The sequence below is a fragment of the Liolophura sinensis genome, unplaced genomic scaffold (assembly GCF_032854445.1).
Source record: "Liolophura sinensis isolate JHLJ2023 unplaced genomic scaffold, CUHK_Ljap_v2 scaffold_14, whole genome shotgun sequence".
NCBI lineage: Eukaryota > Metazoa > Mollusca > Polyplacophora > Chitonida > Chitonidae > Liolophura > Liolophura sinensis.
In genome coordinates this window covers 1,199,393-1,226,069 of record NW_027017953.1, presented here as the reverse complement: position 1 = coordinate 1,226,069, position 26,677 = coordinate 1,199,393, and the positions used below count along the sequence as shown (strand labels likewise).

General features: G+C 42.3%; 3 protein-coding genes across 3 annotated transcripts; 1 reads left to right on the top strand and 2 right to left on the bottom strand.

The window, feature by feature from the left end:
• Nucleotides 1–1,525: 1,525 nt before the first annotated feature.
• LOC135481279 (dual specificity protein phosphatase 23-like) lies at nt 1,526–11,040 on the top strand. Its single transcript, XM_064761128.1, has 4 exons — nt 1,526–1,584; nt 9,259–9,430; nt 9,739–9,842; nt 10,213–11,040. The coding sequence occupies exons 2-4, from the start codon at nt 9,271–9,273 to the stop codon at nt 10,426–10,428; spliced, it is 480 nt and encodes a 159-aa protein (XP_064617198.1). The 5' UTR covers nt 1,526–1,584; nt 9,259–9,270; the 3' UTR covers nt 10,429–11,040.
• On the bottom strand, nt 7,466–8,745 carry LOC135481269 (leucine-rich repeat and coiled-coil domain-containing protein PF3D7_0703800-like). Its single transcript, XM_064761118.1, has 2 exons — nt 8,458–8,745; nt 7,466–8,317 (listed from the first exon to the last, which is right to left on the bottom strand). Exons 1-2 carry the CDS (start codon nt 8,743–8,745, stop codon nt 7,466–7,468), a joined length of 1,140 nt encoding a protein of 379 aa, XP_064617188.1.
• Nucleotides 11,041–15,436: 4,396 nt separating the features above from the next.
• On the bottom strand, nt 15,437–25,664 carry LOC135481268 (uncharacterized). Its single transcript, XM_064761117.1, has 4 exons — nt 25,618–25,664; nt 24,293–24,455; nt 22,751–22,834; nt 15,437–16,654 (listed from the first exon to the last, which is right to left on the bottom strand). The coding sequence occupies exons 1-4, from the start codon at nt 25,662–25,664 to the stop codon at nt 16,586–16,588; spliced, it is 363 nt and encodes a 120-aa protein (XP_064617187.1). The 3' UTR covers nt 15,437–16,585.
• Nucleotides 25,665–26,677: the final 1,013 nt, after the last annotated feature.

Below are 26,677 nucleotides of genomic sequence, written 5' to 3'. Positions count from 1 at the left end.
ACAGAAACTGAACACAGTGAAACAAAGTAAAACCCAAATATACGCCCTAATCTGCCGTGTGAGGATGAGTCAGAGATTATATGACCTACTGATGCTATGGAAATACTGACAGTAAAACACACACAAAATTATGAGGCAAAATTTTCGTTCTTTAATTGCCATTTAACACAAGTCTTTAATAAACCGTAGGTGTAAGTCTTAGTGAATAATATGATACACTGTAAACTTTACGGTAAACGTTTACTGACAAAGGTTTAATTTTTGTTTAAATATTGGTGTAATGCTATAGGTAGTAATGAAACCATTCCAAGTAATCTTGTCCTCAATAATAAGTAAAACTGGGCGTATGGAGACTGATGTTAATTGTATAGACATGGTGGTAGATTAGATAATTCTACTTCCGTGGTATAGGCAAGGTATTGCTTTGGATCGATGTATTAAGACGGACTTTTACAAACATTTGTCACTCAGAACATCTCAAACAGGCCTTTAAAGTGCAAATTTTGTGTCACATGCTTTAGAATTTTAAGTATATGTTGGCGAATACGATCAACTATATAGGGTATAGTCCTATACGTGTCGCATGTGTGATCTTCACAAACCCGCTAAAAATGGATTACATTTGTTGAGAACTGCTACGCTTATAAAGTTATGAACGCTTTCCAACATATAATTTCGAAAACAAGGGTATTACTGAGTTGAAAGGACTGACGTAAATGTTTACCTATGTGTTAGTAAATCTGGGCCTCATTTGTCCACATTTGTGAAAATGGTGAAACGTTTACGGAATTTTGTACCATTACACAAAATCCATAAAAGTTGTACACAAAGGTATAAACCTTTACACAGAATTTTAACCGTGTATAAAACTTTATGAAAAGCACATGACAAGTCACTGGCATAATGGCGAAAGGAATCCCGGGTTTTCCTAAGAAAACACTAACTCTTCAATAAAATACCTCAAACAGCTTTTTTATAAACTACGACAGCTATAAAACTGGAAGTAACAATCCAAATTTTAATTGAAAACAGACCGTTAACTTTACGTATTAACCCATCGGCTGAAAAGCGACAATGTTACAAAAATGTGCATTCAACCATTTACTTACCGCGCAAAAACAGGTTTTGTAATTATTATTAATATTACGTGAAAAAAATCCACTTTTGGAATGTCACAAGTGGTGTCGCCCGAAAACTTTTTCTGCCTCGGGTAAAGTCGTCAGTTTCCGGAGTATAGCCTCGATTACACACCCATGGTTCTATTCCGGCGAAAGGAAATTTGAATGAATGATTGTGGATTAGAGTGCTATTAATGAATCTTTTCTTTATGATCATCTGGGAAAAAAAATTCACAACCCAAAAGAAATTCGTTCATTTTCATCACCAGAAGACGCCGAATGCGAGTCAGTTATGGCCGTGCATTTATGTCGAGGGTTTTTATTGGTTTGACGATCCCTGTTGTGTTGCCGAGTGACATATGTTATATCTAGTCGGTGCTGGGGGGAGAATCGAGACACACCATCAGAGTTGGCAGGACTGAACAGAAGCTCCCGGAGACAAAATTTTGCTTGGTTTCAAATCACGGTAAGCAAAATGTTCTATTTCTTTTCTCTGTTCTTTTTTTTTCTTTTTTGTTTTGTTTTTTAGATATTTTTATTTTAAAACTAATTATATTTAACGCGTATAATTCATTTAAACGCAGTAAAAAGTTTAACATTGCACGAAATCAATGTAACTCCAACAAACGTGACATTTTTGTTGCCTCCATATTTCAGCGCTCTATTTTGCAATTGTCGTCATTTTGTTAAAATTGGCAAAATAAAGCGCCGAAATTTCGAGATAGCCTGAATCTCACGTTCTTCAAAGTTACATCTACTCATGTATTATGATAACAGGTCTACATTTGCATTCATTTTGAGAAAGTAAAGGACTTTTTCGTGAAAAAATGAGATGAACAAACCAAGGTACAGTTTTAGGTATCTTTTGTGAGACACACCAATAAATGATTACGGCTGAACGCCACATCGGCAATATGGTGGCGAGACACTGTAACAGAAAGACTTCGGTCGAGATAATTCTTTGGAAAAGTTTTCACATCGTTGGTCAACTGTAAAAACTGTAAATATCCGAATAAGAGATAAGATGTTATTGTTCTTGCTAGCTTGTAAATTTAAACAGATGTACAATAAGTACAGAAACTTTTCACACTGAAACGAAATTCGTAGGTCACCAAATGTTATGAGAGAGGTTAGCCTGACAATTGTCTCTGTTACTCAAGGGCAATGTGTAATTCCGACAGCGGACATTTGAATACCTACATTGTACCACTGTTTGGTCAATTCTAAGCTTTGTTATATTTCTGTAACATTCAGCCATTTGATGGTTCCCCAGATTGGATTGGCATGACAGGTGACATAAGCGTTACAACAGTCCTGTTACCCAACATGGTTTAACGGGTATTCTCTGGTGTCCTCGTGCTGGGTTAACGACTACGTTTACCTGCCTGTGTGGTTGATGTTACACGGATATCCGAATAAAAATACCCATGTACTTTTATAGCCTGTTCCGTCCAGTATGTGACCCAGCCTTTTTCTATTAATGTAACGAAATAAAACAATTACAAAAAGCTTTGGGTATAAATTTAAGTAACTCTTAATTTTCTTCTCCATTCTGGTTTAAATAAACATCATTTTATGAAGACTGACAAATGGCCCTACAAACATAGCCACATATCTAACACCAGGTCTCAGTTCACCTAGCAGGGACAGAATTCTAACACGTGGCCTCACAGAATGGGGTAAAAAGCACTTTTTGTAAACGTCGTTTTCTGCTTCGTCGAAATAATTCTGGATAATATTCCTGTGTCTGGAAATCAAAAAAAACAAACAAACACACAAACAAAAACAAGGTAAATCCAGCCCTTATCTTTCACTTATTCGCTATATAAACATAAATATTCGACAACACAACATTTCAATAGGTTCCTCAAAATATCCTAGATATATGATTTGCCCAAAGTTCTAGTTCTATTCGTCTTCAGTGTTAACCAGATTGTAGATCTGATAGAACCACGACATAGGCACGCCAGTAGTTGATAGAACCACGACATTAGGCACACCGGTAGTTGGTAGAACCACAACATTAGGCACACCGGTAGTTGATAGAACCACGACATTAGGCACACCGGTAGTTGATAGAACCACGACATTAGGCACACCGGTAGTTGATAGAACCACGACATTAGGCACACCGGTAGTTGATAGAACCACGACATAGGCACACCAGTAGTTGATAGAACCACGACATTAGGCACACTGGTAGTTGATAGAACCACGACATTAGGCACACCGGTAGTTGATGGGACCAAGACATAGGCACACCAGTAGTTGATAGAACCACGACATTAGGCACACCGGTAGTTTGGATAAAAATGTCAAAACAAAGTTGCTTTGTCAATTCCCCTGGTTTATGACGATACTTATTATAATTTTAGGCCGATAGTTTGGTGGGTTTCAGCTCCATAGGGGAGTGAGAAGTCCAGAAAGTTAGTTATTGTGGTGCTATACCTTCAGAATAACGGTTTTTTCCACCCTGGTACTGTATTCAGCGCGTGTTCCCTCTATCATAATATCGTTAATATATGCGCAGAAAACGCAAGCTGTACAGTGTTGTATAAACAAACCAGAAAGTCAACGCATTTACCCCAGTTTGAATTTCATGGTATTACATTTTGCTTCACTCGAGTTGTTTTCTTACGCTGTTGTTTTTTTTCACCGCAGCCTGTAACAGTTGGTGAGGGTCAGGCAAGCATGACCGTGTGAAACTGTCGCTTAACAGACGGTCCATGACATCCCAATGGGGGGTCGGGTGGAACGGGTTAACAAACCAACCTATTATTCAACATTAGACTGAATTCTCCCATCTGTATATGCTTAATGTGATTAACATTGCATTTCCTCATTAAAACTGCTGACGCATGTACTATGACCTCACTCCTAAGGCAGTAATTAGAATATGCCCAAAAAGATAACGCCAGGGACGTGTGAATATAGAGTGTAGGTCATAGATTCTGATATATACACAGACGCAGTGTAATTAACAAAGGGGGGTGGGGTGTCTGTAAGGGTCTGCTTATATAGTACATGCATGGAAGAGTATATAAATATACATATATAGACATAACATAAACACACAGAGGAAGCATTTTGCGTTGTACAGTATGAGTAACGGTATTTTTCCGTTTGCGTATATTACTCAACGATCTCCATTTCAGACCATAAACGTGTCATATTTAACACATGAGTCTACATACAAATTTTTATGTTGCTAATTAAAGAAAGAAACACTTGCTTTCTCGGTTATATAACTCATAAATGAATCATATACCAGAGTAGTAGTTTACAACACTCTGAGACTTATGTCCCGTTTTGCCTACTATTTTTACGAAGTAACTGCAAATACTCTGTCATTGCAATCAAAGTGTGTGCAGCCTGGATTTGAACTCTCAACCCACAAATAATTAAGTTATTTTTATCAACTCCTGTCACAGTAACGTTAGGTGCCATCCAGACCAGATTCAGGAGTTTGTGGAGTACACAGATACGGTGTTACCCCGCCGGATATGATGTAGTAAATGAGTGTTTATCATTTCGTCATTTGTGGTTGTTTCGGGTACAGAAAGGACATGCGGTTATGTATCATAGATCAGGAGCGGTAGGCCATCCGGATATTGGCACACGACAGTCGGTTTTAGTCAAGCGAGCTCTCCTTTAGAAACAAGCAGCCACGGCGATGACCAAGCAGTGAGGGCATGACGTATAACCGAGGTTTGGCGTTATTACGTGAACGTTACTACCATGGCCTATACTGGGCGCTATATGGCACTGCGTTAGGAATGACGGTGTCTAATTGAGATTGCCTGACCACAAGTCTCGCTGTTAGCGCCCTCTGACGATGTCTATCCCTGACCAGTCAGGTTGCTTGTTATTATACACCACTCACCGGGGAGTCCGCCGCCTAAAATCAGGGATAACTGGTTCAGGCTTTTATAAACTATCGCCATTTTAAAAGTGAAATATAGTTGGCTGACTAGTTTGTTAGGTCTAAACAAGCTCTTCTGTTACCTGTTATAACCCCTACTATCCCCCTATCGTTGAAGGAGGCAATTAGTTCAGTAAAGCAGTTCACAGATATCTGGCAGCGCTAATGGGATAATTCCGGCAAAGGGAGGTTTTTCCATGAACGTAACACGTTTGTTGCTTTATGCTTTGACCCGTCGCTTAATCGTCGTCAGGATGAAATACTGTTATTTCGACTTCTATCTGCTCCACGATACAGGGCTTTGCGAGCAGGATTCGATGACCCATCTTATATTTCGATTCCCACGTCACACGTACCCCCGACATGTTCCTCACCTCCTCGGCATTCGTCGTTTTAATAAACTTACAGAATTGAGCGCTATGGAAAATCATAATACAGTATTTCAGGCTGTTGCAAAATTCCTAACTCGATGCCATAGATTCTAGCTACTCTAGGATTCTAGGAAATGACATGGAGGATTATGGTCACTTAATCTACTGAACTACAGATAATTTTTTTTTAAACATTTGAATTGACAGTAAAGAACTTCAAGCGCTGGCTGGCGTGCCTCACCTCGTTGGGGCGGAAAACGCCATTACAAATCAACACTTCTCTGAAAGCGAAATACTCTTGTCCCACGTAAAACAACTTAATAATTTGGTCGACATTGCCAGATTTAGTCGAGATTTCGTAAGGATGCCGTCTGCCCTTGTTGCTGCTTTGTATATTCTGGATCAACTTTTGGATACAGTATAGTGTGTTTCCTTAATTTTGAGTGACGTGGCGCTTAAGTGACATATTTTGGTCAGATTCGGGCGCATGTGCCTGGGAAAGCAATGCCTTAGTCTACCATATTTACTCTCAGACGAGATCATTGTAGTTTAGGAATAGCTCTCGTTTAACGAGAGAACGAAAAAAACTTTGGCCTTGAACATTGACTTCGCGTAAAACAACTAAACAAAAGTGGAAATGAAGGCAGTGAAGCGTGAATTTTCCCAGCCAAGCGACGCAGAAGGTGACAAAATTAGCCCTGGAGGTTAATTGTGGACGTTATCAGATGTAGTGATAACTTGAACATGGGCCATACCACATTTGTGCTGTAGATAGCATCAGGCAGACTTCTACCCAAATCACTTTCATGACACTGACAAATGATCATTCTCTATCAGTTACTGTAGGTCTATATATGTATATCTCTGTATATCTCAATTTCTGCCAACCTCTGCGCTGCACAACAGTCAGCAATGTCCCATTTTCATTTATTTATTTATTTGATTGGTGTTTTACGCCGTACTCAAGAATATTTCACTTATACGATAGCGGCCAGCATTATGGTGGGTGGAAACCGGGCAGAGCCCAGGGAAACCCACGACCATCCGCAGGTTGCTGACAGACCTTCCCACGTGTCCCCTTTTCAGTTCGCTTACAACAGTGTACTAAACCGTAATGTCCAGGTGGGAATTCTTAAAACGAAAGAAAAAAAGCTTACAACTGAAATATTTATTTATTGATTTATTTGTTTATTTGATTAACTGTTGTTTAATGCCGTACTCAAGATTTTTTCACATGGAGGTGGGAGACAGTGGGAGACAAGTGATCTGCAGGGAAAGTTAGACCGCACCAGCGGACACAACCCATCGTACAGCGCACAACTGAAGGTTACATATGCACAACCCAGGCAATTAGGTTCAATATTTGCCTGAAAACTGAAGAGAGGAGGAGCAGTGATTGGCTAATACTGCAACACAGACATTTTAGGTTGTTGTTACGCTATGAATTTGTGCACTGTTAGTTTTCACCTAGTTAATATATATCAGAGTTTTGGATCTATGTTGGGTAGAACTGAAAACGGCTTTGTCAGTGCTACATCCCAACTTCCTTGAGGTTACCAAGGTAACAAAATGCTATGACTTCACTTCCAGCAATCACAGCTATAAAATGGTAGTCACGCTAGCTTAATTGTCCTGATATGTTGTAGTGAAAAGTTCAAGCTGTATGTGATGGTATGGCATTGTACCACGCAAAGTTAGGTGTATATTTTTCAGATTTAAGTTAACAAATTTACTAGATAAATAGTAAGGGAAATCAATGCACTCGTGTAACATAAAACAGTCATGGCCATGGTATTATACTTATGTTCGTAATGTGGATATTGTGGACAGTATTGCTTGTGATAGGGTGCACTGCATCAACTTTCCTTTATTCTTTAATTTAACCTACAGGCCAATTTTATTAGGGCATTATTCACGAGCTATTCCAACATTAAAAAGCCTTTACAGGCTGCGACAAACTACACTTGACGTCAGAGGGCCTGAACACCAGATTCAGAGAGTCCACTAAACAGTTCTAATTACTTAACTCTTTTCAAAAAAAATTTAAATAAAGATCAAGGATATGACAGGTGTTCAGCCCTAGGAATGTTATTGCCTCTGTCGAGGTGTTCATTATTAAGGACGTTGTTGTCTGTGTCCAGGTGTTCATTCTTAAGGACGTTGTTGTCTGTGACCAGGTGTACATCCTTAAGGAGTTTGTTGCCTGTGTCCAAGTGTACATCCTTAAGGACGTTGTTGTCTGTGACCAGGTGTACATCCTTAAGGAGTTTGTTGTCTGTGTCCAAGTGTACATTCTTAAGGAGTTTGTGGTCTGTGTCCAGGTGTACATTATTAAGGACGTTGTTGTCTGTGTCCAGGTGTACATCCTTAAGGAGTTTGTTGTCTGTGTCCAGGTGTACATCCTTAAGGATGTTGTTGTCTGTGTCCAGGTGTACATGCTTATAGATGTTGTTGTCTGTGTCTAGGTGTACAATCTTAAGAACGTTGTTGTCTGTGACCAGGTGTACATCCTTAAGGAGTTTGTTGTCTGTGTCCAGGTGTACATCCTTAAGGACGTTGTTGTCTGTGTCCAGGTGTACATCCTTAAGGATGTTGTTGTCTGTGTCCAGGTGTACATGCTTATAGATGTGGTTGTCTGTGTCTAGGTGTACAATCTTAAGAACGTTGTTGTCTGTGACCAGGTGTACATCCTTAAGGAGTTTGCTGTCTGTGTCCAGGTGTACATCCTTAAGGACGTTGTTGTCTGTGTCCAGATGTACATCCTTAAGGATGTTGTTGTCTGTGACCAGGTGTACATCCTTAAGGAGTTTGTTGTCTGTGTCCAGGTGTACATCCTTAAGGGTGTTGTTGCCTGTGTCCAGGTGTACATGCTTATAGATGTGGTTGTCTGTGTCTAGGTGTACACTCTTAAGAACATTGTTTTTGTGACCAGGTGCACATCCTTAAGGATGTTGTTGTCTGTGTCCAGGTGTACATGCTTATAGATGTTGTTGTCTGTGTCCACGTGTTCATTCTTTAAGATGTGGTTGTCTGTGTCCAGGTGTACATCCTTAAGGATGTTGTTGTCTGTGTCCAGGTGTACATGCTTATAGATGTTGTTGTCTGTGTCTAGGTGTACAATCTTAAGAACGTTGTTGTCTGTGACCAGGTGTACATGCCTATAGATGTTTTTGTCTATGACCTGGTGTACATTCTTAAGGATGGGGTTGTCTGTGTCCAGGTGTTCATTCTTAAGGATGTTGTTGTCTGTGACCAGGTGTACAACCTTAAGGATGTTGTTGCCTGTCCAGGTGTAAATCCTCAAGAACGTTGTTGTCTGTGACCAGGTGTACATGCTTATAGATGTGGTTGTCTATGACCTGGTGTACATTCTTAAGGACGTTGTTGTCTGTGTCCAGGTGTACATCCTTAAGGATGTTGTTGTCTGTGTCCAGGTGTTGATTCTTAAGGATGTTGTTGTCTGTGACCAGGTGTTGATTCTTAAGGATGTTGTTGTCTGTGACCAGGTGTGCATCATTAAGAAAGTTGTTTTCTATGTCCAGGTGTTCATTCTTAAGGATGTGGTTGTCTGTGACCACGTGTACATTCTTAAGGATGTGGTTGTCTGTGACCACGTGTACATTCTTAAGAATGTTGTTGACTACAGTCCAGGTGTACATCTTTAAAGATGTTGTTTTCCATGTCCAGGTTTTCATTCTGAAGAATAGTGTTGTCTATGTCCAGGTGTACATCCTTAAGGACGTTGTTTTGTACGCTCAGATGTGAATATACAAAATGTTTTTTTTTGTGCCAAGTGGTATATAAAAATGTCTTTATGTACATAAATTTTTGCCGTGATCATGTGCAGGTGTTGGTAAGGATGAGTTTTCCGCCGAACTTTTCGTGGGTGTCGGAGGGTCTGCTGGCTGCCCTGGCGTTTCCCGGGGAGAAGGAACACCTACAGTACCTGGTCAATCAGGGGGTCACTTACCTGGTCTCCCTCACCGCCGAGTCCAGTCCACCTGTCAAGGAGGTGCCAGGTATGAACGTTCGTTTAGTCCTCAGATGTCTTGGACAAATACAGCGCTTAATCAACAACAAACAGATTAGTCTGAGTAAACTTCTTTGTGGATGAACAACAGAAATTCACGGTAATGAAATCCAGCGCTAGGAGCACTCGCCAAATCTGTAAACGTAGTTACATAGTTGCCAAGCCATCGAGACACCTGCAAATCGCTCACAGGTAGTTACATGGCGTGGCGCTAAGAGCGCTGCATCACTCCGGCATTTGGTTTCTGAAAGAATTTTTAAAAAGACACTAATGATTATTTGCAACTATTTTGTTTAGAGCTGAAATGGACGCAGCTCAAGATCCATGACTTCACTCCCCCAACCATGGAGCAGGTGGAAAAGTTCTTAGAGATAGTCAAGGAGGCCAAGAAAAAGAAAACGGTAAGTACAGCTTAGTTACTTGCAAATATCGGCTGGATTTCCTGTAGGACTTTCCTTTGAAATTGACGATATCAAAATACAAAACATACAGCGTCAGGACAGAGATTCCACGAGCGTTTGCCCTTATCAACGGCCCTCCTTCACAACTTAACCGTGGAAATTTTTTAAAAAATCGAAGTTTTCGTCGAATTGATTGACATTACCTGGATGAAGTTTCAAACTGTTTATTCCCAAACACCATCACATGAATTTTGATTTTTTTCGAAAATAGCTGTTTAATTTTCCAGCGGTTTAAATTTTCACCTGAATTTAACATCGTTCAACTTCAGTTTTGAAGATTTCCACATTTCGTTCTCCTAAATCTTTTCAGGCCGTTGCTATTCACTGCGCAGCCGGTAGAGGGCGTACTGGCACCATGGTGGCCTGCTTCCTCGTGAATGAGCGCCACCTAACGGCCAAGGATGCCATTGACGTGATCCGGGAGTTGAGACCGGGATCAGTGGAGACTGTGGAGCAGGAACAGTTGATTGCGGAATATGAGCAGAAGCTGAGGAACGAAGAAAACTGGAAACCGGTCAAGCGCTAGAATGTCAAGCCAGAGTGGGCCAAGACACGCGGACACAAAAACTCTGAAGCATCCCTTACCTATTATAACGCCCGTCCATGTCAAGACAAGACGGCTGACTCGTCCACACCAAACAACTTTCTCATCATTTAGAAATTTATTACACAAAACTCGCCCAACGACTATGGGTCTGTAAGGCACTATAAGAACACTGACAGTAGTATGGGATTAGTACTTGTAGATTTTTAATTATTTTTACAGAAAATATGATGTCAACCGCACACAACCTGCAAAGGTAATATGTAAGACAAACAGACTTTCAGTAGCGTTGACTTTACAGATGTTGTCAGTTTTGTAAGCTTGTTGTCTGGACGCATGAAGATTCTCCGTAATGTCAGAGCTTTTGTGTCACCTGGCTGTGGACGCTACAACCTTCCCTCTCTAGTGTTAAGCTGTGAGACAATAATGGTGCTAAACACTTTTATCTCCACACAGATATAGTTTCGTACACAAATGTTGCTTTATTATCTTTCTGATGATAATTGTGTGTTGTGTGTAGTCGGTGGTTCCGATAAGTTTTTTTTTTATAAATCTGTTGCCTTTGTGCTTGACACATTAAACTGGCCAAATTTGAATTTACAACTGGTAGTAATTGTTTTTGTTTAATATATGCATGTGGGCGTATTTGAATTGAAGAAAGGGCCCACTGAGCCTGTGATCCTACCATTATTGAATGGCTTAGGGAGCTTATGGTCCAACACATGAGCAGTTATCTACCTCTCTGTCTTACATAAAATTTTATCTCATAGAATTTATTTATTTTTTTATTTATTCATTTGACGAGGTTTTACGCCATACTCGAGAATATTTCACGTACACGAAGGCGGCCAACATTATGGGGAAAGGAAACTGGGAAGACCCCGGGGAAAATCCACTCCCATCCTCAGTTTGCTGCCAGACCTTCTCACCTACGACCGGAGAACTCGGAAAACTTCTCACCTACGACTGGAGCGACCGCACTGGTGAGAGGCTCCTGGGTCATTGCGCAGCACTAGCACGCTAACCCGGCCAGAGGCAATCCCTCCGCCACCCCCTACCACAACCCTCTTGAATCTCACAGAAGGATATTACAGCAGACACATACATTTATAGTATGTCACACAAATGAAGTGTCCTTAATATAAGACTATAGCCGACTGTACACTGTGTCACACAAATGATCATGTCCGTAATATCACACAATAGCCGACTGTACAGTGAGTCGACGTGTCTTTGATATCACACAATAGATGATTACACAGTGCGTCACACAAATGATCTGCCAGTGACATCACACAATATCCAGCTGTACAGTGTGTCACACAAATGACCTATCCTTGATATCACACAATAGTCAACTGTACAGTGTGTCACATAAATGACGTATCTTGGATATTACACAATAGCTGACTGTACAGTGCGTCACACAAATGACGTGTCCTTGATATCACATAATGACCGACTTTACAGTGTGTCACAAATGTGGCTTGTCCTTAAAATCACACAACAGCTGACTGTACAATGTGTCACACAAATGATGTGTTTTTGATATCAAACAATGGCTGACTTTACAGTGTGTCACATAAATGATGTGTTTTGATATCATACAATAGATTATTGCACAGTGTGTCACACAAATAGCGTGTCGTTGATATCATACAATAGATTTATGCACAGTGTGTCACATAAATCGCGTGTCGTTGATATCATACAATAGCCGACTGTACAGTGTGTCACACAAATGACGTGCGTGATATCACATAATAACCGATAGTACAGTGTGTCACACAGATGACATATCGGTGACATCACACAATAGCTGATTGTAGTGAGTCAAACAAATGACGTGTCTTTTGTATCACACAATGACCGACTTCACAGTGTGTCGCACAAATGACTTGTCTTTGATATCACACAATAGATGATTGAACACTGTGTCATACAAATGGTATATCCTTGATATCACACAATGACCGATTCTACAATGTGTGACACAAATGACGTGCGTGATATCGCACAATAACCGATAGTACAGTGTGTCACACAAACGAAGTGTCCGTGACATCACACAATATTCGACTGTACAGTGTGTGACACAAATGACATGTCCTTGGAATCACACAATAGCTGAGTGGACGGTGTGTCACACAAATGATGTGCCTGTGGTATCACACAATAGCTCAGTGTACAGTGTGTCGCACAAATGACGTACGGGATATCGCACAATAACCGATAGTAGAGTGCGTGACACAAATGACGTGCCCTTGATATCACACAAAAGTTGACTGTACAGTGTGTGACACAAATGACCTATCCTTGATATCATACGATGACCGACTGCACAGTTTGTCACACAAACTGACGTCTCCTTGATTTCACACAATGACCGACTGTACAATACGCAGCACAAATACCGACAGTACAGTGTGTCGCAAATATGACGTGTTCTTGACATCACACAATGACCGACTGTACAGTGTGTCATACAAATGGTGTGTCCCTTACATCACACAATAGCTGACTGTACAGGATGCAACACAAATGACATCCGACAGTAGAGTGTTGTAACACAAATGAGGTATCTTTCATATCACACAATAGCCGACGGTACAGTGTCTCACACAAATGACATGTCCGTGACATCACACAATAACTGACTGTACAGTGTGTAAATGACATGTCCTGATACCACACAATACCCTATTTGGCGTCCTCGCCTAACCCGCACTGTTCTTTTCACAGAACACTGACTAAAGCCAGGTACACCATCATTTTGAATCTCCAGTAAAAATTACAGTATTAATTTAGGTGTTTTAGCTGTGATTACGACCGTAATCCCAGGTTTTAGTTATTGAAAAAATCAGGGGACGTAACTCCCGTTATCTTTGTGACAATGGTACCTCATCTACATGACTAACTTCAGCTCCAACGACTCCATGTCCCTGCCTGGAATGCTTTTCCCTCCTGTCTTAATAATGAATATACATTGTCTATACAGCCAGCCGTTTTACTTGAACTAAACGCTAAGCTTTGAATGTTTTGAAATATACAACCTACTGACACCATCGACACCACTGACAGGCCGTTGTCTGTTATGTCAGTATACATTTGACCCAAGTCAGTGGGAAACAAACGTGTAGCAATCAGGTGAACTTCAAGAGGAAATCCAAGACCACATATTCATGGAGATTGAATATGTAATCCTTTCTGCGTGCCAGGAAGAGTTCCGAAGACACCATGTCAAATATCCACAAACCAACGGCAAGCAGAAGAAGAATTTACAAAAACTTTATTTATATATATATACAAGTGTACATGTATCAAACGCGATGTAACAAAAATTCCTGATATTTACAAATTAAAGAGGAATCGAAATCAAGTAGATATTCAAATCGTCGAATTATACAATTTCAAATTCAAACATCGCAGGTGTGCGTAGGCAGTGTTAATTACGACCGGGCAGAACACCTGGATTGAGTGTGAATGCAAATTACGACCGGGCAGAGCACCTGGATTGAGTACGCATGTTTAGCAAATCTATAATGAGGCTGCATATAATGCCCACGGTATATTATATACTACGTTTCTAAACGATTTTAAGTCCCCAAAGGCATTTTTCATACATAAATATGATTACAGATGTAAAACGGATGTTTCTGTAAATCGGATGATTTATGTAATTACCTGCCAGTGTATAGTCACGTGACCGAACACATAAAGCGGAGCGAACGATAGATTATTGGCATGCTGACTGCAGAAGCGTACACTTACTATCATGTCCTGATTGAGTTAGAGGCAAATGAAGAAAAATAATACCAGGACGGTGCTCTGTGGCATAAACAAAATGATGACGAAATCACGATTCAGTCCTGCTAAAGGAAACAAGGTAACGTGCTCAACTTACGGAGCAGAGTTCCGGCTAATTTCGCCTACGTTCATATTGCTATCAGTATGGAGCTTCATCGACTTGTGTGCGTCGCCTTGTTTCTCTTGGAGATACAAATAACCCTCGACGTCTAGCTCGCCTAGATTCGGACCTGTTCTAAAACTCTGAGTGATTTGACACAAAAGCCGTCGTTATAAAGCATATACAGATGAATGTAATGACAGACGTAGTCTAAGTAGGTGGTAACAGATCTGCAAAACAGGGTAACCGTACTTGAAAACTGACCAAGGTACTGCATGCGGCCACTTAAACAAAGCCCTTACTCACCCCGTCATAGTGCTTAGCTTTTGGCTCAGGATGTTACAATTTTGACACAACAGTCGTAATATAATACCTGTGATGTGGCCAAGTTTAATTTTATAGGACCTAAATATAAGCTCTAAAATCGTAGCTTAAATCAAATATGGCTTTGTGGAATCGGCCCCTGTCAGGAAAAGTCACTGTGGCCTAAGTAACATAGCAAGACACACCCACTGTGGCCTAAGTAACATAGCAAGACACAGTCAACATGGCCTAAGTAACATAGCAAGACACAGTCAACATGGCCTAAGTAACATAGCAAGACACACCCACCGTGGCCTAAGTAACATAGCAAGACACAGTCACCGTGGCCTAAGTAACATAACAAGACACAGTCACCATGGCCTAAGTAACATAGCAAGACACAGTCACCATGGCCTAAGTAACATAGCAAGACACAGTCACCGTGGCCTAAGTACCACAGCAAGACTTAGTCACCGTGGCCTAAGTACCACAGCAAGACTTAGTCACCGTGGCCTAAGTACCACAGCAAGACACAGTCACCGTGGCCTAAGTACCATAGCAAGACATAGTCACCGTGGCCTAAGTACCACAGCAAGACACAGTCACCGTGGCCTAAGTAACATAGCAAGACATAGTCACCGTGGCCTAAGTAACATAGCAAGAAATAGAAAAAAAGATATTTGTATCCTTGTTGACTACAATTAACTTGGCGAGGCTAAGGATAGCGGAGGCAACGGTAGCAATCTCTCTGAGCTGAAAAGTTCACTCATTGTTCTCCTTACACAGTGCTAGGAGGAAATCCATTGTTATTATCTTTGTTATGAAAGCGTTGGTGCCTCTGCCTTACCGTTTGGGTGAGGAATACACCTGAAGTCTTAAGTCACAATGATGATGCTTGAAGTGTCCTAAATACAGAGTGTCTACCTATTTGCCATGATCTTTGCACCATGACTTTTCCACCATGACCTTTGCAGCTCTAAGAATATAATTCATATAATCCAGCGCAAAACAAAGCCTGTATTAATTTAATGTTTACTATTACGTGTGAACAAGCCTAGTTCTCAACAATATACATCGTGCACTAATTTATACAATATGTATTACGATTGTTCCACTCCATTTTGTCCATATCATACCATAGGTCTATATATACCGAGTTAGTAAGAAGTAAGACTCCAGTCTGCTGCCTCCCACGAAAAGTCCAGATTTTCACAAGCTTTATCAACGGTCTTTGGTCTGGACAGCGAAACACGGGTGCTGCACAAGTCCAGATATTCACAAGCCTTATCAACGGTCTTTGGTCTGGACAGCGAAACACGGGTGCTGCACAAGTCCAGATATTCACAAGCCTTATCAACGGTCTTTGGTCTGGACAGCGAAACACGGGTGCTGCACAAGTCCAGATATTTACTAGTACACTATTTTATGGATAATAGTTTATTCACGGTAGTATTCTGCATAATAGTTTAGCATTTCCATGTTTTGCTGAAGCAAACTTCACTAATAGGCGGTTTAAACTCAACCCTTTAAACACACAGTGTTGTTTTCGGAGCTGACGTTTCGCAGATTGCAGTTGCATCCTGAAATTAATCACGTAAACATGGGTGTTATACAAGAGAAGAAAGTAGCCAAGAGCTTGAATGGCCCAAAAGATTTAAGCTGTTCTTTGTTCAGCTGCGCGCAGTTCAGACTCTGCTCACATCTAATGGTTAAAGTCTCCAGTAAGACTGTCGCGGTCATTTTGCAGAGTATGAATACTTTACAGCAGCGTCTTCGCATGCGTTTCACAGTGTGGCATGTGTTGTGCTCCTCTTCCGCCATGCATCGCTGAGGCGGAGTTTTCTGTCATGGAATTGGTCGGCAGGTTTTCTCTGGCTTTGTTGTAAATCACAACGCCTCTATCGGGCACAACTTCGTATCGCGGACGCCTCACATCCGGTACTTTGCCATATGGTAAGACGGCCTCGCCGGCAGAGTCTCGCTGTGATACACCGGGTTCTGAAAACACATTGGGAAGAAACTGTTACAGGTTTGTAAACCAAAACAAATATCGAACACAAGATATACAAACATTTGGCATTCTCAACAAATGTATATTATCCACTCCCACCCCCCAACTGGATGAAAGGATACAGTAGAGGGTTAACTCAGCCCTCATGTATAGCCCGCAAACAGCGCTCTTCTGTACGGCGGTAAGCATCAGTCACATACATACATGTGGATGACGGGTAAAGGGTTAACTCAGCCCTCATGTATAGCCCGCAAACAGCGCTCTTCAGTACGGTGGTAAGCATCAGTCGCATAAATACATGTGGATGAAGGGTAAAGGGTTAACTCAGCCCTCATGTATAGCCCGCAAACAGCGCTCTTCTGTATGGCATTAAGTACCAGGCACATAAATACATGTGGATGAAAGGATAGGGTAAAGGGTTAACTCAGCCCTCATGTATAGCCCGCAAACAGCGCTCTTCTGTATGGCATTAAGTACCAGGCACATAAATACATGTGGATGAAAGGATAGGGTAAAGGGTTAACTCAGCCCTCAGGTATAGCCAACTAACAGCGCTCTTCTGTACGGTGGTAAGCATCAGTCACATAAATACATGTAGATGAAAGGATAGGGTAAAGGGTTAACTCAGCCCTCATGTATAGCCCGCAAACAGCGCTCTTCTGTTCAAGGTTAGAAGGTAAAATGATCGCTTCTGCCAAAACATGCCGAAGCCAGTTTTATCAACACAAATGACTCGAACACAGAATCGGGATTTTGCACAAAACTCAAACACATCTGGAATATTTATCTGGTTGCCGGTGTGATGAAATGCCGGTTCTATCATTCACACAATAGGACATTTCCCCTACTCTTACAATGCTATATTATGGGGGGGGGGGGGGGAGGTCCGTGGCCCAGTTTTGAAGCGCGTTAGCGCAGCGTAATGAACCATGGAGCCTCTCAACAATGAGGGGCCTGTGAGTTCAAGTCCAGCTCATGCTGGCTTCCTCTCCTGCCGTACGTGGGAAGGTCTGCCAGCAACCTGCGGATGGTCGTGGATTTCCTCTGGGCTCTGCCCGGTTTCCTTCCAACATCCCGCCGGCCGCCGTCGTCTAAATCAAATATTCTTGAGTACGACATAAAACACCAATCAAATAAATAAATAAATATCTAACATAAACGCTATATCACTCATGTACTAATATCAATGGTTGCCGCATTCACTTCTATCCTGCCACAATTAATATCCTGACTTCAAATCCATGTATTCTGTCCAAGGAGCCTGAGAAAACGGCCAACCAGCTAAAGACCAAAGGTCAAGACTGCATTAGGTGTGGCCGTTATAGCCTCTCACTCCGCAGGTTGCGTGTTCATATTCAGCTATGTCCTCTTCTGTTGCGGCCATACGTCAGTAGTTTTGTCACGAACCCAGCAAGATGAAGTCGCTATCTCAAATCTCTACAAGTTATAACCTGTCACCCAGGGGGTCGCGTGTTCGTATCCAGCTATGTCCTCTTCTGTTGCGGCCATACGTTAGGAGTTTTGTCACGAACCCGGCAAGATGAAGTCGCTATCTCAAATCTCTACAAGTTATAGCCTGTCACCCAGAAGGTCGCGTGTTGGTATCCAGCTAGGCTATGTCCTCTTCTGTTGCGGCCATACGTCAGGAGTTTTGTCACAAACAGAGCAAGATGAAGTCGCTATCTCAAATCTCTACGTTATAACCTGTCACCCAGGAGGTCGCGTGTTCATATCCAGCTATGTCCCCTTCTGTTGCGGCCATACGTCAGTAGTTTTGTCACGAACCCAGCAAGATGAAGTCGCTATCTCAAATCTCTACAAGTTATAACCTGTCACCCAGGAGGTCGCGTGTTCGTATCCAGCTATGTCCTCTTCTGTTGCGGCCATACGTTAGGAGTTTTGTCACGAACCCGGCAAGATGAAGTGGCTATCTCAAATCTCTACAAGTTATAGCCTGTCACCCAGGAGGTCGCGTGTTCGTATCCAGCTATGTACTCTTCTGTTGCGGCCATACGTCAGGAGTTTTTGTCACGAATCCTGCAAGATGAAGTTGCTATCTCAAATCTCTACAAGTTATAGCCTGTCACCCAGGAGGTCGCGTGTTCGTATCCAGCTATGTCCTCTTCTGTTGCGGCCATACGTCAGGAGTTTTGTCACGAACCCAGCAAGATGAAGCCGCTATCTCAAATCTCTACAAGTTATAGCCTATCACCCAGGAGGTCGCGTGTTGGTATCCAGCTATGTCCTCTTCTGTTGCGGCCATACGTCAGGAGTTTTGTCACGAACCCAGCAAGATGAAGTCGCTATCTCAAATCTCTACACGTCATCATCCACACATAAACTGAACGACCCACGCATAAGTTGTCTGCGGCGCATAACACGAATCCAACAAACAAATAAAGTGTTTCACTTCTTATATGTAAGATATCTAAGCAGATTCTGTATTATTGTTTTCATTTTAGTTTTGCGCCGAGGTACAGGTGAAATTTCCATAGCATTCCATAACTACAAATGACCACCGAAGGACAGGGGAAATTTCCATACCATTCCATAACTACAAATGAACACCGAGTTACAGGTGAAATTTCCATAGCATTCCATAACTACAAATGACCACCGAAGGACAGGGGAAATTTCCATACCATTCCATAACTACAAATGAACACCGAGTTACAGGTGAAATTTCCATAGCATTCCATAACTACAAATGACCACCGAAGGACAGGGGAAATTTCCATAGCTTTCCATAACTACAAATGAACATCAAAGTACAAGTGAAATTTCCATACCATTCCATAACTACAAAGACTACCATGAGTAACGATTTACATCTAATTAAAAGGGAGTCACGTGCGTAATCCTCAGTGTTTATAGCTGGGTTGCTTTCTGCATACACTGGGAACCTCACTTACACATGTTAACTGATGTGACAAAATAACTAGGCTGTCAGTGTCACTGTTCACAATTATATGTAATTCTAATATCTCGGTACCTTCAGGGCGGTTTGTCAAAGACAAAGACAGTGTTATCACTATGCTAGAAGTAAAAGGATGGTTTGTCCAAAGCTAAAAATCAACACCGGTTCCTAACAACGGAATTCTTGATAGCTTAAGTGATCTAACACGCAAAAGTAAACAAGGGCTTTACGCATTATTTGTCCCTTTAAGCATATATCAAATACATTACGCAATTTGTGGGAGGAGGGGACACAAAGCTTGTACACAGTCAATAGCAATGAGATGTGTCAACATTGCCCTGTGCCATGTGCAAACCCATCGTGTTGACGGTGAGTGCTGGACTCTCCCGACTTACATGCACGCTCAGGGTCCGCGCTAATCACCCACCCTTAACAAACTCAGGCTGTGGTAAGATTACGTGGGTGATGTACGTCTACACGGGTTTACAGTGCTGTTATGGGGTCTTAATACAGTGTAGAGAGTAGGCCACAATCTGAATGTCCAACACGCTGGCTTTATACATAACAATTAATACAGGGGCGGGTACACAACCACTTCTGGAGGAATCCATCAAAAGTGTGGACAGAGAACCTAACGGTCAAGTCCCATATCACTCGTAGACCTTTCGGCTTGTCTCGGGATAATTTAATTAACGGCCTGAGAATTTCTAACCGACTACACTCTATATACTATTACGCCAACAAACGCCACGACTGTTTCATATACCTCAAAGATATCCTGGAACATAATTCAGGTGAATTTAATGTGTCATTTTCGAATAAGTTTCTGCAAAGATTTTTGCAAGAGGTCCCAGATGTGTTTTTCGAGATATTCCTCGTGACACAATGATTTATGCACTAAAAATGAGGTGGCGAAATGAATCCTAATGCTGCTGAGCCATTCCTGCTTAACGGTTTGTGATACAGAAAAGCGAAATTTTCGCCTCGATACACATAAATGGCGATGCTTTACTCCAGTTAGAGTTTATTCCATTTGTCTCGGACAATGTTTTAGATGTAGGTATAAACTCTTCCTGTATCAGGCACCATGATTTGAGAGTAATTAAATAGAATTAATGTAGTATGCCGCGAGTCGGGGCAAAATGTAAGATGTCACTGTCAGCCTGAGAGGAGGCCAGTACACAAATGTAAAATGTCACCGTCAGCCTGAGAGGAGGCGAGTACACAGCCTGTACACAAATGTAAGATGTCACCGTCAGCCCGAGAGGAGGCAAGTACACGGCCTGTACACAAACGTAAAATGTCAATGTCAACCCGAGAGGGGGCGAGTACACGTCCATTATACAAATGTAAGATGTCACTGTCAGCCTGAGAGGAGACCAGTACACAGCCTGTACACAAACGTAAAATGTCACCGTCAGCCTGAGAGGAGGCGAGTACACAGCCTGTACACAAATGTAAGATGTCACTGTCAGACTGAGAGGAGGCGAGTACAAAGCCTGTACACAAATGTAGTATGTCAGTGTCAGCCCGAGAGGAGGCAAGTACACGACCTGCAAACAAATGTAAGATGTCACCGTCAGACCGAAAGGAGGCCAGTACACGGCCTGCATACAAATGTAAGATGTCACTGTCAGCCCGAGAGGGGGCAAGTACACGGCCTATATACAAATGTAATATGTTACTGTCAGAACAAGAGGAGGCAAGTACACGGCCTATATACAAATGTAATATGTCACTGTCAGCCCGAGAGGAGGCCAGTACACGGCCTATAAACAAATGTAATATGTTACTGTCAGAACGAGAGGAGGCGGGTACACGGCCTATATACAAATGTAAGATGTCACTGTCAGAACGAGAGGAGGCGGGTACGCGGCCTATATACAAATGTAATATGTCACCGTCAGACGGAGAGGGGGTCAGTACACGGCCTGCATGCAAATGTAAGATGTCACTGTCAGAACGAGAGGAGGCAAGTACACGGCCTATATACAAATGTAACATGTCACTGTCAGCCCGAGAGAAGGCAAGTACACGGCCTATATACAAATGTAATATGTCACTGTCAGCCCGAGAGAAGGCAAGTACACGGCCTTTATACAAATGTAATATGTCACTGTCAGCCAGAGAGGAGGCAAGTACACGGCCTATATATAAATGTAATATGTCACTGTCAGCCCGAGAGAAGGCAAGTACACGGCCTATGTACAAATGTAATATGTCACTGTCAGCCCGAGAGGAGGCCAGTACACGGCCTATATACAAATGTAAGATGTTACTGTCAGAACGAGATGCGGCGAGTACACGGCCTATATACAAATGTAACATGTCACTGTCAGAACAAGAGGAGGAGAGTACGCGGCCTATATACAAATGTAAGATATCACCGTCAGACCGAGAGGTCAGTACACGGCCTGCATGCAAATGTAAGATGTCCCTGTCAGAACGAGAGGAGGCAAGTACACGGCCTATATACAAATGTAAGATGTCCCTGTCAGAACGAGAGGAGGCAAGTACACGGCCTATATACAAATGTAAGATGTTACTGTCAGACCGAGAGAAGGCAAGTACACGGCCTGCATATAAACGTAACATGTCACTGTCAGAACGAGAGGAGGCGGGTACGCGGCCTATATACAAATGTAAGATATCACTGTCAGACCGAGAGGAGGTCAGTACACGGCCTGCATATAAACGTAACATGTCACTGTCAGAACAAGAGGAGGCGGGTACACGGCCTGTACACAAATGTAAGGTGTCACAGTCAACCCGAGAGGAAGCGAGTACACGGCCTGTATACAAACGTAAGATGTCACTGTCAGCCCCAGAGGAGGCAAGTACACGGCCTTACACAAATGTAAGATGTCACTGTCAGCCAGAGAGGACGTGTGTGCACGGCCCGTACACAAATGTAGGATGTCACTGTCAGCCAGAGAGGAGGTGTGTGCACGGCCCGTACACAAATGTAGGATGTCAGTGTCAGCCCGAGAGGAGGTGAGTACACATACCTGAGTCACAAGAACATGAATTGGAACTCATCACAATTAGTTCCCCTTGCCTTCACCGATAAGAACACCCACAAGTCACTAAATGAGACAGAGAGACATGTACAGTACATGTAGATGTAGCATAAATGTAGCATACCTGTAGCATAATTGTAGCGTACCTGATAGGAAGCCATCTGGCGGCGGGTTTGGTCATAACTGTGGGGTAGTGGTAACGTCTCTGAGTGGTAATGGTCATCAATCATCTGCCAGAAACACAACAGTCATCATTAGGTCAGAGACAGATTGATTAGGTGAATGACAGATTGATTAGGCGAGTGACAGATTGATTTGGTGAGAGACAGATTGATTTCTCGAGTGATAGATTGTTTAAGGGAGTGACAGAAAGATCCGATGAGTAACAGACTTATTAGGCCAGTGACAGATTGATTCAGTGAGAGACATATTGATTAGGCCAGTGACAGATTGATTTGATGAGTGACAGATTGATGAGATGAGTGACCGAATGGTCTGGTGAGTGAATGGTTGATAAGGTGAGTGTCAGATTGATTTGGTGAGTGACAGATTGATTTGGTCAGTGACAGAATGATCTGGAGAGTGACAGATTGATTACGTGAGTGTCAGATTGACTGGGTGAGTGACAGAATGATCTGATGAGTGACAGATTGGCTAGCTGAGTGACAGATTGATTAAGGGCGTGTCAGAAAGATCTCATGAGTAACAGATTGATTAGGTGAGTGTCAGATTGACTGCGTGAGTGACAGAATGATCTGATGAGTGACAGACTGACTAGCTGAGTGACAGATTGATTAGGTGAGTGACAGATTGATTAGGTGAGTGATGGATTGATTTGTTGATTGGTAGAATGATTTGAAGATTCAAAGATTGAATTGGTGAGTGATAGATTGCTAAGGTGAGTGACAGATTGATTAAGTGAGTGGCAGATTGATTAAGTGAGTGACAAATTAATTGGGTGAGTGACAGATTGATTAGGTGAGTGACAGATTGATTTGATGAGTGGCAGAATGATTAGATGAGAGACAGGTTGATTAGATCAGTGACAGATTGATTAAGTGAGCGACAGATTGATTAAGTGAGTGACATATTGATTAGGTGAATGACAGATTGATTTGGTGAGTGGCAGAATGATTTGATGAGAGACAGGTTGATTAGATCAGTGACAGATTGATTAGGTGAGTGACAGACTGATTAGATGAGTGACGGACAGAATTGTGAAATGACCAGAATATGTATTGCTTAACCCACAATCGGGGTAACGCTAGCAGCACAGCAGCACAGAAACTGAATTTATCGTAAGAGGTATACAAGTGTGGTTTGTATACATGAAAGCTACACAACTTCTGTTACGTTGTCAATTTTAAAGCCATCTGGCGATACCAGATTCAGTGCCAATTGGCATGGCTCTGAAGCATTATTTCGTTCTTAATAAAAAATAAGGTATAAATACACCTGTGACTCCGTGGTCGAGCTGTTAATGTGGTACACAAAATAATGATTCAGAAGCCTCTCACCAATGCGATCTCTGTGAGTTCAAATTCAGTTCATGAGGGCTTCTCCCCGGTCGTTTAAAGTGATATTTAAATAAATACCCACATTAACAAATCCATTACTTTCTTATTAAATGAAGAGGTTGGTTATGTGGTGTTTCGTTAGGTAGCGTAATCACTTATCACGTCGCTTACCAGTTCGTCCGCGTATCTGATTGGTTCAGACACGTAGCTCCACCTCCTGAGGTCACGTGGTGGAGCCTCATAAGATCTGCTGGTATCCATCCATGGTCTGGGGAGCTTAATTAGGGTGGAATCTATACTGGATATTGTAGCCGCTGTGCTCCGCTTTGCACGTCTAAAACAACAACAAAGTGATTTAAACACTTTGGCAATTACTCATTGTATAGACATGTCTGTACCAAATCGATCTTTGGAGAGAAAATAACTGTGATAAAAAAAAGGATGTGCTCTGAGTTTATAGCAAACTTGAAAATTCGACAGTCGTTATCTGCTACTTAAAAATGTTTACTTCAATTGAATTCTTCTTTTGGGGGGTGACGGGGGGGGAGGGATTATGTGTGCAAAATTTTCTTAAGCGAAACACCTGTACATGTAGATGCAGAACAAGGTGAGGTTTAATGACCATATCGATACTGACAGATCACGGGATGTCAGACAGAACATGGGGCTTGAGGCATTTTACAATTGTTTGTAACCACAGATACATGTATAAAACATTCGTTTTACCTTGAAAACAGATGCTGTTAAACACAAGTGTTTCCTCAGGAAGCTCTCAGGGATACAGATGGGTAGTGCGTAACTTTAGGTTAGTTTGTTTTCGTCGTTAGGCACCGTATCTACGTATTCGTACGCTATAGTCAAGATTTTTGTAAACATACTCGGTGATGAAATGATAATATTGTGCCTCGTTGTGGTATGAAACAGAAAAGCCTCGGAACTAAATTCCAAAACTTCAGAGCCCAATTTGTATTCGTACACAGTACCCAATATGTAACGGACAACACCCATTTAAGGAAAGCATTTGATGTGCTGGACAGCTTAGCCAAGACAAAGGCATTTGGTGTGCTGGATAGCTGAGGTCTATACGAAGGCATTTGGTGTGCTGGACAGCTGAGGTCAACACAAAGACAAATCACAGAAAATCCATACACTGCTGACTGTCCTGGTGGGCAGAGCACTGGATAGGGCATGGAGGATTTGGACGCTCTCTGTGGCTACTACTGACTCGGAATTCACGCTTCCTTAAGCTTCCTTAAGCTGTTAAGCTGTTACTTTATTCAATGGCCTGTTTACTTCTTGACTTAGTGCCTAAGACTTGTTTGTCAACCCATTATTTATAACTGTTTCATAATTAAAGCCTTTACATTTGATACATGGGGCTGAGGGTGTTTCAGGTTCGGAGGAACGAACAACTCATGTTCTCAGGTAATAATTGTAACAGGCACAAAGATATGTCGTGCACACACAAGGGAGTAGACATAAGCTATTAGCCTTACCTGGCTTTCTTCTTGAAGGCACATACACAGATCAGACAGAAAATCATGGTGATGAGAAGAAGACCTCCGAGCACAGAGCACAGGACGATCAGCAACACTGTGGAGATAAGACATAAGATACAGACACAGATCGGACAGAAGATCAGGGTCATGAGCAGAAGACCTCCGAGCACAGACAACGCGACGATCAGCAACAATGTGGAGATAAGACATAAAATACAGACAAAGACCAGACAGAAGATCATGGTGATAAGCAGAAGACCCCCGAGCACAGAACACAGGGCGATCAGCAACACTGTGGAGATAAGACATAAGATACAGACACAGATCAGACAGAAGATCACGGCCATGAGCAGAAGACCTCCGAGCACAGAACACAGGACGATCAGCAACACTGTGGAGACAAGACATAAGATACAGACACAGATCAGACAGAAGATCGGTGTCATGAGCAGAAGACCCCCGAGCACAGAACACAGGACGATCAGCAACACTGTGGAGACAAGACATAAGATACAGACACAGATCAGACAGAAGATCACGGCCATGAGCAGAAGACCTCCGAGCACAGAGCACAGGACGATCAGCAACACTGTGGAGACAAGACATAAGATACAGACACAGATCAGACAGAAGATCGGTGTCATGAGCAGAAGACCTCCGAGCACAGAACACAGGACGATTGGCGACACTGTGGAGATAAGACATAAGATACAGACACAGATCAGACAGAAGATCACGGCCATGAGCAGAAGACCCCCGAGCACAGAGCACAGGACGATTGGCGACACTGTGGAGACAAGACATAAGATACAGACACAGATCAGACAGAAGATCGGTGTCATGAGCAGAAGACCTCCGAGCACAGAACACAGGACGATCAGCAACACTGTGGAGACAAGACATAAGATACAGACTCAGATCAGACAGAAGATCACGGCCATGAGCAGAAGACCTCCGAGCACAGAGCACAGGACGATCAGCAACACTGTGGAGACAAGACATAAGATACAGACACAGATCAGACAGAAGATCGGTGTCATGAGCAGAAGACCCCCGA